Source organism: Prunus avium, chromosome 3 (genome assembly GCF_965620075.1).
Source record: "Prunus avium chromosome 3, drPruAviu1.hap1.1, whole genome shotgun sequence".
NCBI lineage: Eukaryota > Viridiplantae > Streptophyta > Magnoliopsida > Rosales > Rosaceae > Prunus > Prunus avium.
Genome location: NC_142286.1, coordinates 288,232 through 301,287, shown reverse-complemented (window position 1 = coordinate 301,287; position 13,056 = coordinate 288,232). Strand labels below are relative to the sequence as shown.

General features: G+C 37.7%; 1 protein-coding gene across 1 annotated transcript; it reads right to left on the bottom strand.

The window, feature by feature from the left end:
• Positions 1–2,252: 2,252 nt before the first annotated feature.
• Positions 2,253–12,163, bottom strand: LOC110755747 (uncharacterized). The gene is made up of 6 exons (XM_088250319.1): positions 12,001–12,163; positions 11,603–11,732; positions 11,414–11,458; positions 10,842–10,918; positions 4,526–6,633; positions 2,253–4,320 (listed from the first exon to the last, which is right to left on the bottom strand). Exons 1-5 carry the CDS (start codon positions 12,021–12,023, stop codon positions 6,624–6,626), a joined length of 285 nt encoding a protein of 94 aa, XP_088106445.1. The 5' UTR covers positions 12,024–12,163; the 3' UTR covers positions 2,253–4,320; positions 4,526–6,623.
• Between the last annotated feature and the right edge of the window lie 893 nt (positions 12,164–13,056).

Sequence of the window (13,056 nt, the reverse complement as noted above, 5' to 3'; positions counted from 1 at the left end):
AATACATTAAATGATTATCTGTGCTTCTTTTGAAAATAGCTTTGAAAAGCAACCCAAAGTTTGTTCAAGTTGTTGTCAAAAGGTTACTGCTTTTAAAATAATCGAGATATTTTATTTTTACCAAACAACTTAAACTGCTTAACTTTAAAGTAAAACAGGTTTTTTACGGAAAAAAAAAAAAACAATCCCAAACAGGTCTAAGACTATATTATATTGTTAACATGATGTATTAGTTTTAAGGCAAAATTGTAGCAATGATCCCTCAAATAAGACCCCACTTTACTTTTCGTCCCTTAACTTTAAATTATTATGGTTGTCATTCAATTAGATATCCCGTTGCACCACTTATCATTTTCGTCAATTATGTTAGTTTTTCCGTCAAAATTGATCACATGTGATGCACGTGATATTTTTTAGGAGCAAATAAGACTTTTACCCAACTACCACCCTCACCATTTCTCAGCCCAGCCGCATGCCACCCCCTCCCCCAAAAACGACCCCTCCCCTTACCTCACCAATGCAGCCAAACAACAAAAATTCAAGAATGCAAAAGAGAAATCGTCACAAACCTTCCTATTCTTCTATCACTCAACCCCACCACTATCCTCTGCCTCTCCACCTGATTCCACTCTCCAACCTACTGTACCCCAAAATTTTCCATCTTTATCCAAAAACTTTGTCACACCTACAATATCACCATATCAACCAACTTTCTCGCAACACACATCCAACCCCGTTCCCCATTACCAGCCCAACTATGCCTAGAATTCAACACAACCAACAGCCAATATTCCCCATAGCCCCTAGCCATGATGTTTACACATCTCTCGCCCCATTCCACAGACCAAACCCCACCACCACCTCACAATTTTTTCCAACCGCAAATGAAACAATGAAACTCGATTTGGACCAATTCAATGGGGAAGACGGTGGCTGGTGGTTTATGGTGTGGCAGTGTGATTTTTATTTAAATAGTTTATTTATCTAATAAATATTTGATATGAATTTCCCAATTTGCCATTAATTTTGACAGAAAATCTTACAGAATTGACGGAAAGACCAATGATGCAACGCGATATCTAATTAAAGGACAACCATAACAATTTTTGAGGTTGAGGAATGAAAGTAAAGTAGGGTCTTATTTGAGGACCATTGCTACAATTTTGCCCAGTTTCAATTTCCTATGTATTGCAAGTTGGCAAAGATATATATATCTCACCTTGTTCAATGATTGAGTTTTCTGGTGTCTAGCAAATGCTTTTACCACACTTCCTGTCTGGTTCCTCAACTGGGATGGACCCACATCGTAGAAGCCCGGCAAAACGAAATGATCACCAGGGGTCCTCTTTCTTGCGGTCAAGGATCATCACAAGCTCATCAAGGCACCATATGACGCATAATCTTTTGAAAACACAATAACAGAACTTTGTGATTATTGGATTGTTTTTTGCAGCTCCGGCTTGATACCTTCTCTTTAGAGTTCGTCGTTGTCCCGGAATGTGCAGAATCCTGCATTAACCAGGACTGTGTAGAGGTGGTCAGTAAAAGTCTTGCGAGTGTCTTCGCCTTTGAAACTCATGAACACGTGATAACTACTGCATCGATGAGAAGGACTACTCGCAGTAATTGGAAGAGGAGGTTTCTCCTTGAGTTTTTCTCACAAGAGCCATGGAAGAGGGAGAAAATTTTTCATAAACAAACTGCCCTTTGCGGTATCTGAGAGGAGAGCTGTGAAAATTAAATACTGACGGGAACCTTATAATTTTTTTCTGGCCTTCAAGGAGCCTTTTGATGTGAAAACGAACAGTTAAAAGTGCAGCTCTCATGCAAAAGAAAGGTATATTGTCTGCCTTTTGATAAACGATGGCCTTACAATTTATTTTTTAGAGCTTTGACGAAAAGGACTTCGGGAAAACCTTATCCTATACGCACATTATCCCTTTTTGACAATCCTTTGTTGATTATTTTATGGTGGCAGAATTATTTTCAGGCCCATTACCAAAGCAACCAATTTGACCAATATTTTGCACCATAGTTTGAGCAAAATTGTAAAGTTTTCTAATTATGGTGGCAAATCATGCCCTTATAACAAAATTGTATAGTTCCCTTTTTGAATTGAATAGTATTACTGAACAAGGTATATATATGAGAGATTTTCCAAGCGGAATGCTTAATTTTATGCTTGTCTATTGACACAAATCATCAGTCTGCAACCAAAACAGAATGATTCCTACGGCATCACCAAAACCACATTGTTACAAATGAAAAAATTATAATTTAACCTACATTCATACAGCCGGAGATTCTGAACACGAAAATAAACTTTTTTTTTTATTTTTAAAAAAAGAACATTGATATCCAAGCTTTAGATCATCCTGTTGCTGTTCTCTTAAAACCATATACAAATAACAGAAGAATTCCCAAATACTAGAGGAAATCTTTTGAAATGAAACAGAAGTGTTTCAGGCATATTGCATTAACAATCAACAGCTTAGATTAAAATAAAAATACATCATGATGCTAATTTATCTGGGGTGTCATTGTTTTATATTCTCTCTTTTGTTTAGAAATAGTTGGAGTAAAATAAAATGTGTTAGTAAACAACACACCTGTATCTTCATCAGATGCCCCAAAGAGATTGTCGAACCAAATCAGATCTGTTATTGGTTTCCATCTAGGGAAGAGCAAGTATGTTCCTGGCTCGTCTTGAGCCAAATCTCCATCAATGACACTTGCATAAAGAAGGATCCCTGGTGTCATGTTGCGTATTCATATTCTCTTCTTGCTCCTGCACTATTAGCTGGATGCCACACTCCTTTACCTGAATCGGAGGTTCTCAAACAACCACTGTGTCGCCACCTTCTAGTGATTCTCCAACTTCCTATGGTTTAACCATATCATGTATTCTCTGTCATCTGGAATACGGTAAATTCTGAGTCATAGGGAAGTATAGGATTCTGGTTCACTAGTAGACTCGTGAATCGATCACATGCTTCAACCCTCAACTCATGAAGTTATTTTCAAATCCTCAGGAGAGATGGGGATCTGTGGCCCATTCACTAATTTGAATATCTTCAAGACTGGAAACAAAGCCCTTGTCTGCTTGCTCGTAACTACTACATCATATCCATAAAACTTAGCTGCCACACGTTTTGAAGTTATCCATCTATTAAGCTCAAGATGTCTGAGATTAAGTAGATTACTGAGAGTTGGCAACGACAAACTCATGATCATCGATGATGGAAATGTAGCAACCATGAAACTATCCATCTCTAAAATTTCCAAATTAGGGTGCGGTTGGAGGCCTTCTAGTACTTTATCCTTCTTGTTGCTCCTTAGCCTATTTGGGTCCCTTACAAATCTTAAAATGTATATGTTTGCCTTTCCCACTAAATTTTCTTTCAATGCTTCTTTTTCATGTTGCACATATTCCCCAACCCCTTCCATTACTGAAACTTTAGATAATATTTGGAGATCAGTTGGTCACCCCAAACCAACGGGAAATCTCATATGTCCATCAAACTAAATGTACCTCAAGTTAATCAAATTTTGCAATTTCTTTGGAAACTCTTCAAGTGAGAAACAGTATGTCATCCTCAATGTTTGTAGATTACAAATTTTTTCAATAGAATTGGAGAGTGCTTTGATACTGGTTCTAGAAACATCCAGATACCTCAAGTGTTTCAACTCACCAATTGAAATCTTTCATGAACATTGAGCAATGTGCAAAACATTATTTCATAGAAGGTTTAGTGACAATATTGGTTATCCCCTGAGCAAAATGGAGTTTTGACAAATAACTCATCAAACTATTCCATTTTTGTTCATCTTCGTTCCAAATGTCATCAAGGATGACGACATATCTTTTCTTTGTCAGGTTCATTGTACACTAACCTATCCAAAGTTATCTTTCCTACACCACCCATTCCTACAATAACCAAAATACTTTCTTGACTGTTGGAGATAATCAAGGTTGCAACTATACTTGACACTTCCTCCTTTCTTCCAACGATGTATTCATCCTTAACAAAAGAATGAGTTGCTTTCTGTGTCCTCTATTGCTTGAAGGGTTGCATCTTTGTGTTTTTTCTTATCAACTAGTCCAATGAAAGATGCCTCACTCACCAAAGATGCTTTCATTGACTTCATTCTATGTTCCATTTTCTGACGAAACAAAGTGGGATCGGAGGCAGAAAGAAAGATTAGTACCTTTTTCTTTATATGGTTCTCCAATTCTACTTTATGCTTAAGAACTTCACAATTGATTTCATCCAACACATCTTCTCCATCATAAGCTATACTTTTAAGATTCTTCACCCACTGATCAAAACAAAGAGAGCCAAATTCTGAATTAGTATTCTGGGAACTTTCTGATCCTCTTAAACATGAATTTCTTCTAATTATATGTGGATGGATCTATAATAAGCAGGCACTAAGCTCAATAGAAATTAGAAATAACATAGAAGCATAGATGCACTTCCACACAGGCTGTAAGGGCTTGGCCGAATAAATATAGATTGCTTACCGGCTTACATGGCGTTGACCAAGGCTATGGAGCGGTGGTCAGTAAAAGTCTGGCAAGTATCTTCGCCTCTGAAACTCAAGAAGATATGATAATTACTACATCCATGAAAAGTTGATGTAATATTTCCTCTCTCACTGATCGGTTGTCGGTTGCTCTGAGCTGCAGGGTAGAGTGGTGATAGTGAGACTGACGGCTCTTATCTTTCCATCTGCTCCAAGGTTCTGTATTTATCTCTCTCTCTCTCTCGCTTGTTTGGGCTTTTTTTCAGAGTTTAATCTTTGTTTTTCTGTTTGGGCTTTGGCACCGACAATATTTCCTTTTCTTTTGTCCGAGCACTGAGATATTCAAACGCAACTTTTTGAATTGAAATTTAAAAGTAAATAACTTTTTTATTAATATTGAAGAAAGAAATATCACTAAAAAATATATCATTTGATCTCAAATACTTAAACAGAAATTGTGTTTTTTTCATTCGATAAAATAAAAAAACTCTTAGCTTTCCAACTAATATTACAATACCTCTTTCTTTTCAATCATGGGGGGATGAAGTTTTTGAATTGGCTGGGACCTCTTTCAACATTGAGAAAGAAGCATTCTCTTTTTTACCAACTCATACAACGAACTTTGGATTCTCTAACACTGCGTTTGGATGAAGGAATTCTAATTTTCATAGAATTTGTAATTACATCATTTCAAATTACGTCAATTCCAAATTTCCAGTGTTTGGATATCTTGTATATAGAATTTAGGAAATGACGGAAATTACAATTTTCCCTGTTTGGATAATCATAAAAGGAATTTTAAAACTGAAACTCGCAGAGAATAAGGAGGCTTAGGAATAAAAAAGCATCTCAGAAATCATGATAAGCTTGTTGTCCTGTAATTGTAGAGATAAAGAATACACCGTGCAAAGAGTAGAATACAATCAGAGCCCGGTCAAACCCATTAGATAAAAATCAGATAACAAAAAGAGAGATAGATCGATCCAACCCATTAAATTGAATACCCATAAATAATATCAACAAAAAAAAAAAAAAAAATTACAACTAGATTGAAGGCTCACCTGCGAAACTTGGATGGCCTGCCTTCTTCTCCCACTCTTAATAGAAAACTGATATAAGACCTGCGAAACTTGGATGGCTTGCCTTCTTCTCCCGCTCTTGATAGAAAACTGATATAAGGTTTTTTTGTTGGCGCGCAGCAAAAACAATTTCCCCCGCTCTTGAGATTTGCAGAATTCCACCAATTATGAAAGGATTTAAACTTGGGATTTTGGATTGGGAAATCCCTCCATATTTCCCGCAAGTGATTTGCCAAATCCCTAGTAGATTTTGCCAAACGCATGGATTTCCCTTTTCCATCGGTGAAATCCCGATCTTTTTTCAAATCCCGTATTTATTTCCTTTTGCCAAACACACGGTAATGGAACTACAAGAGGTACAACCTTGTGTTGTTGATTCATGGTTGGGTAGTAGTAGCATGACAATGGATTTATGGTTTTCCTCTTGTTTACACTACATTTATCATACTACTATATTTATTCGGCCATTCAAATCAAGAATTTTCTTGTAGAGAAGAGAAAAAAGGGTGAAGGTTAAGAATTTTATTGCAGTAATTTGATTTGCAAAGACCCTGTTGAGTTTCTTCAATTGAATGCCTTGGTTTTTATGCTGAAAGATCTGTACTTAGTTTCCCTTACGAAGGTTAGATTGTCATCCTCTAGCTGAGGCTGACGAAAATGCTGGAACAATCAAATGACCAACTTCATTTGAATTCTTAACCCAACTAAATGCACACACACCAGACCTGTCTTTTAAAGACTTCTGAATTTACAAATAACACTAGGATTTATGCATCTAAAAGATTTTGACCTTCTTCAAATATCTTGCAAACGCAATCATTACAAACAAGATTTACTGTATATTGCCAAAATTCCAAGATCCGGTACATCATTTTTTTTTCCGGGCAATCCAACTGCATGACTCACATTCATAAATTCACTATGAAGCACTGAGGGTCAGCGGTTAACAGGAACTGATTGTGTGGCGCTGAATGTAGAGACGGAAGACGGAGATCTGAATTTCCTGCTTCATATCTTTCACTGTAAACTGAGGATAGAATATCTGTATTAGATTAGAAATAGGCTAAATACATCCTCGGTAAGAAGTTTGGAGAGCGAGAGAGATATTGGAAGCTGTCCAGTGGTTGTCCAGCGGTTATCAGGATTTCCTGAATATTAGGATGGTTTACGGTAACACTAGACAATAAGGGGACGGGTGGGGTATTGATATTGTGTTGTCTACTCCTTAATTCAAGGAGCTGTTATTTGTATTCCCTAAGCCACAAGTTGTGGCGTAAATCAAGGAGTCAACCTCCTTATATATTGCTGAACATCTGTAATGAACTCATGATAGAATATACAAACATTCATTGAAAATTCAACATGGTATCAGAGCAGGAGTCTTACTGATCAAAGCTTCTGCAAGGTCTCAATTTTTTTGTTGACAATAGGAGAACAAAAATGAATTTCAGAGGAAAGAAAAGTTCTGCCACCTGTGACTCTGGACAACGTCGACATATCAAGGAAATGTCTGCACCAGGTTCTAATTCCAGTCAAGTCACCTCTAATGAGACTTATGCAAATCATGGTTCTTTAAATTCTCCTACCCTGTTTGGTGAGCTTACTAAATTGCTTCAACAGTTTGGTAAATTGGAAAATGCAGCACTTGCATCACATATCTTCCAAGCTTTTCTATCTGCCTTATCTCATAATTGCTTATCGAGTATTTGGGTTGTGGATACTGGAGCAACAGACCACATGACAAACAATAAAAATTGTCTTTTTAATCTTCAAATCCCAGAAAAAAGTCAATAAGTTTCGGTGGCAAATGGAACTTCTGTACCTGTCCTTGGACATGGGGAAATCAATTTCTTCAACTCAGAAGTTAAATCTACTGCTCTTTATGTTCCTTCTTTCCCTGTTCAACTGTTATCAGTAGGGAAGTTAACTAATTCCTTAAAGTGTGATGCAATTTTCTCTCCTCATTCTGTGATTTTTCAGGACCGAATCACCAAGAAGACGATTGGTGAGGGAGTTTATTCCAATGGCCTATATCTCTTGCATCAATCTCTAGATAATTCAAGAGCTTTTCAAGCCAATTCGCCCCAAAATAGTTTGTTGTGGCATCAACGCCTGGGGCATCCTTCTAATCAGGTGTTGTCATGCTTGTTTCCTTCTTTTGTTGTGGACTCAAATGTCTGTGAAGTTTGTCAGTTTTCTAAACAAACTCGTAAGCCTTTTGCTTCTTTGTTGTCTAAAGTTGATAAACCATTTGAGCTTATCCACTCTGACTTATGGGGTCCTGCTCCTGTAGAATCACATGATGGTTATAAGTATTTTGTCACATTTGTTGATGATTTTTCCAGAGCCACATGGTTATACTTGTTGAAATCAAAAAAGGAAGTTGTTTCGTGCTTTAAAGATTTTCATAAACTGATTGTGAATCAATTCAATTCTCAAATGTATTGCGATCTGACAATGGTACAGAGTTTATGACAAGTTCTATGTCAGAATTTTTGACTGGTGAAGGCATCATTCATGAGACGAGTTGTGTCGGTACTCCTCAACAAAACAGAGTAGCCGAGAGGAAAAATCGTGATCTTCTTGAGAAAACCAGATCTCTCATGTTTCAAATGAATGTTCCAAAAAGGTTCTGGTCACAAGCAGTTCTTACTGCTGCAGACTTGATAAATAGACTTCCCAGCCGTATCCTTGGCTCCAAGTCGCCACTTGAAATTCTCAAGAATCGAAAAATTGATCTTTCTCATCTACGAGTGTTTGGGTGCTTATGTTTTGTTCACGTTCAAGCTACTCAACGAGATAAATTTGATCCTCGAGTTGCAAGAAGTGTTTTCCTTGGATATTCTTCAACACAAAAAGGATATAAATGTTATGATCCTAAAGCAAGGAAAATGGTTATTTCTCGTGATGTTCACTTTGTTGAAACAGAAGCTTTCTTTAAGGAGAAATCAGGGGCTGAGTTTCAGAGGGAGAGTCCATTTGATCAAGTTCCTTTACCAATTATTGACACAATTGAAGGATTTTATCCATCAAATACGGATGGAGATGGTGTTGATTTCAGAAATTCTATCTCACATAATGTGGTTGGAGACAATGATATTTCACCTCAAAATGAGGAACAAGATGATCCTCACAATATGGTACAAGATGTGAACGAGTGTGAGGCAACTCCTCCTGCCCCACGACGCAATCCAATGCGTGTTAGGCAACCTCCCACAAGACTTCAGGACTTTGTCATCTACAAACCCACACATCCCATCTCCAATTGTGTGTCGTACAAGAGAGTGACACCAGCCCATGCCGCATTCCTCAGCACCATATCAAGTTACAGTGAGCCTCATAATTTCCATGAGGCCAACAGCCAAGAGATATGGAAGAAAGCCATGCAAGAAGAACTTAAAGCTCTAGATCAACACAACACGTGGAGCATCACCAAACTTCCAAAAGGCAAGAAAGTTGTGGGTTGCAAATGGATTTATAAACTCAAATTCAAGTCAGATGGATCAATTGAGAGGCATAAAGCAAGATTGGTGGCTCGAGGATTCACTCAAACATTCGATGTGGATTACAAAGAAACTTTTGCACCTGTTGCCAAAATGAATACAGTGAGAGTTCTACTGTCCGTGGCTGTAAACAAAGGGTGGTCCATGTACCAAATGGACGTGAAGAATGCATTCTTGCACGGTGATCTCAAAGAAGAAGTCTATATGAAATTGCCACCCGGGCATCCTCAAAGCAATGAACCAGATTTAGTGTGCAAATTGCACAAATCCATTTATGGCTTGAAACAGTCCCCACGAGCTTGGTATGCCAAGCTAAGCTCAGTTCTCACTAGTGTTGGTTTCAAAAGCAGCAATGCCGATTCCTCACTTTTTGTTCGCACAGGAGCTGTGGGCAAATTGGTTGTGCTGATCTATGTAGATGATCTGATAATTACAAGTGATAATGCTGACGAGATCTTCAACCTCAAACAGTCTCTCAGTTAAAGGTTTGCAATTAAAGACCTTGGGATATTAAAGTACTTTCTTGGTATAGAAATGGCAACCTCGCACAGGGGACTATTTCTTAACCAAAGGAAATACGTCCTGGATTTGCTCAAGGAAGCTAACATGAGCGATGCTAAACCGGCCATTACCCCTCTTGACAGTAAGCTCAAACCTAGTTTGGAGGGCACACCACTCACTGATATAAGCTATTATCAGCGACTGGTTGGTAAGTTGATATACCTAACAATCACCAGACCCGACATCACATATTCTGTAAGTATTGTGAGCCAATTCATGCACTCTCCGACATTTGAGCATTTGACCCTTGTTAAAAGGATCTTACGCTATTTAAAAGGATCAGTGGGTCGTGGTATCATCATGAAGAAGAATGACAACACACAAATCATGGGGTATTGCGATGCTGATTGGGCAGGGAACGCAATCGATCGTAAGTCCACCACTGGCTACTGTACATTTGTCGGTGGAAACTTGGTCACATGGAAGAGTAAGAAGCAAACTGTTATCGCCAGATCAAGTGCCGAAGCTGAGTATCGTGCAATGGCTTCAACTGCGTGTGAATTGATATGGCTCAAGGGTCTTCTGTGTGATTTAGGTGTTCCTACAACTCTTCCTATGTCCTTGTTTTGTGACAATCAGGCAGCCATGCATATAGCATCAAACCCCGTGTTTCACGAGAGGACAAAGCACATTGAAGTTGACTGTCATTACGTTTGAGAACAAGTTCAGTCGCAAGTGATTCAGACACATTATACAAGAAGCTTTGACCAACTGGCCGACATCTTCACCAAGCCCTTGGCTTCTCATCAATTTCAACGACTTCTGTCCAAGCTTGGATCCATAAACCTTCTGGATCCAGCTTGAGGGGGAGTACTGGAAGCTGTCCAGTGGTTATCAGGATTTCCTGAATATTAGGATGGTTTACGGTAACACTAGACAATAAGGGGACAGGTGGGGTATTGATATTGTGTTGTCTACTCCTTAATTCAAGGAGCTGTTATTTGTATTCCCTAAGCCACAAGTTGTGGCGTAAATCAAGGAGTCAACCTCCTTATATATTGCTGAACATCTGTAATGAACTCATGATAGAATATACAAACATTCATTGAAAATTCAACAAGAGAGGATGACAATATCACTCTTCTTAAATCATGTTATACATGCTAGCAACATGTGACAGCCAAATGGAGACGTGGATAAAAAGAAAAGAGCATTAACGCAGGAAACTTACGCTGGCTGTTGAGCTCCAGCTTGTTGTATCAGCTGAGAATATATGTACTCATCAACCCTCTGCTTTGCCAGTGCCACCTGGTACACAACCAAAGATTTTGTGTGAATGAAAAGTCCATATATTGTAAATAAATAAATAAATAAATACCAGCATACTTGTTTCTCGATTAAGCAACCTGAGCCTTTTCAAATTACAAAGTTTGCATTTCAAAAATTTATTTAACTTGTTGGTAATGTTTTGAAATATGGAAGGTAAACAAGATAACATTACAATATCATACTTTACAAGTACACCATTCAACCCAACACCACCCAACTGCAAGCACCCTCTTGGCAACAATTTATTAAGTAATCTACTGAAAACGTCTTTATTTCTGGACAAGAATTTGTATAAAATTTATTCTTTCAATTTTCTGTTTTCTTAATGATGGCGCTTAGATAAATGACAAACTACAATCCACCACTCAGTCTTCACTCCATGCTACCGTGGCTTTAACACAACATTTTTTCCTGACTCAGTGATGGTTTTTACAACAAATTGGCAAGAAAGGTATAAAAAAAAAATGGATATACCTGTTGAATTTGCCTATGTTTTTGCGTACCTTTCCCACCATAAACCTACAAAACACAAAACCATATTAGCTACCATAAAACACAAAGTAATTCACAGGAAAAACCAATAGATTGAGAACTATAAATGAGAATAACCACTTTAAACCAGGGACACTGCTTATAAATGCTTAACGATAAAACTCAGCCCACCTTGATCATTGCTCCAGACTCATTTCTGATCCTATGAATGTTGGAGCCGCATCTACCAATCAACCCACCAACTAGTGTTTCCGATATCATCATCTCAAAGGTTATATATTCAGCTGCAAGATTGGTTGTCCTAAAGATGATGTGGTTATGAGACAAAAAATTAAAACTTGATAGAACCGAATAAGGTGGCGTTTGTAATGTTTAGTTATTTTTATATGGAAAGTGTGGAATAACCTGACAATCTCAAATAATGTTTGTAATGTTTGTAATGTTTAGTTATTAAAACTTGACAAAAATGTTTTTCAATCTTACATATCAAGATCAACCAACAATCTCAAATAATGAAAAGTACCAAAAGTCACATCACCATTTTGAATTCAAAATGCTGACAAACTCACCTGTACCACTCGATCAGATTCATGGGCAGATGCACACAAAGGCAACTGATTTGGGGCAAGAATTGTGATTGTGGCACCAGAGGAGTTCCGCAATTTCTCAATATTCTGGCCAGACATCCCAATTAATGAACCTGCTTGGGACCCAGCAATCAAAAGTCTAATAAAAAGCTCGATGATGAAGCAGGCATCAACCGCAATTATGTCTGCAGAGATTATGGAAAGCTCAATGGTCCCTGCGTAACAACTAAGAACTTCTTTTTTATGAGTGTCGATAAAATGCTTTAATTCATCCTCACTCTTCTTACAACGTTCAAGAAACTTCTTATAATATATCCTTTTATGGATCTCCATGTTGTTCAGTTCTGGTTTGCCATGGTGGAAAGGGCCAATTGATAGTAATTGAGGAGTGTATGCTGCTTCATTTATTTTGCGGAGTTTGCTGGCCTGGGAACCTTACAGATACACCACTTGTCTGGCGTGTCCAAGACTTGTACCTGGCACTCTTCTCCATTCTCTGTTTTCTCAGTGATTTGTGACGTACTCTTTGTCCTTCTGAAAATGGAACTACAATCAGTATGAAAGGACTCTTATCCTATAGCTCCTATCCTATGGACTCTTCTGGTTTCCAGAATGACTACAGAATTAGCATTTTCAACTCTGATAGATTATTTTTTATTTCATATGGTAACTTTTTAAATGGTTATCATTTTTCTATTTTGTTTCTTATTCATAGTTGTATTAGAGCCATGCTTTGGCACTCCAAAATCACACCCTTAGAAAAGTCTGAGAAGTTTTTATTTTTATTTTTTGGCTGGAAAAGTTTGAGAAGTTGGAGTGCCAAAATCATTATGCTTATACTATATGCAGCAGCAGGCATGAAGAATGTTTGATAAATATTATATTTTAATATGGTCATAATTTGTAATTTCATCAAATTTATATTCTTGTGTACCTTAGCGTCGAGCAATATTCTTGGCTTGCAGTCCTTCCAGAAGCTGCCCTGCTGAAAACATTGTGCCTCATAATATAAGAGAAAAAGTTTAGAACATATAAGTG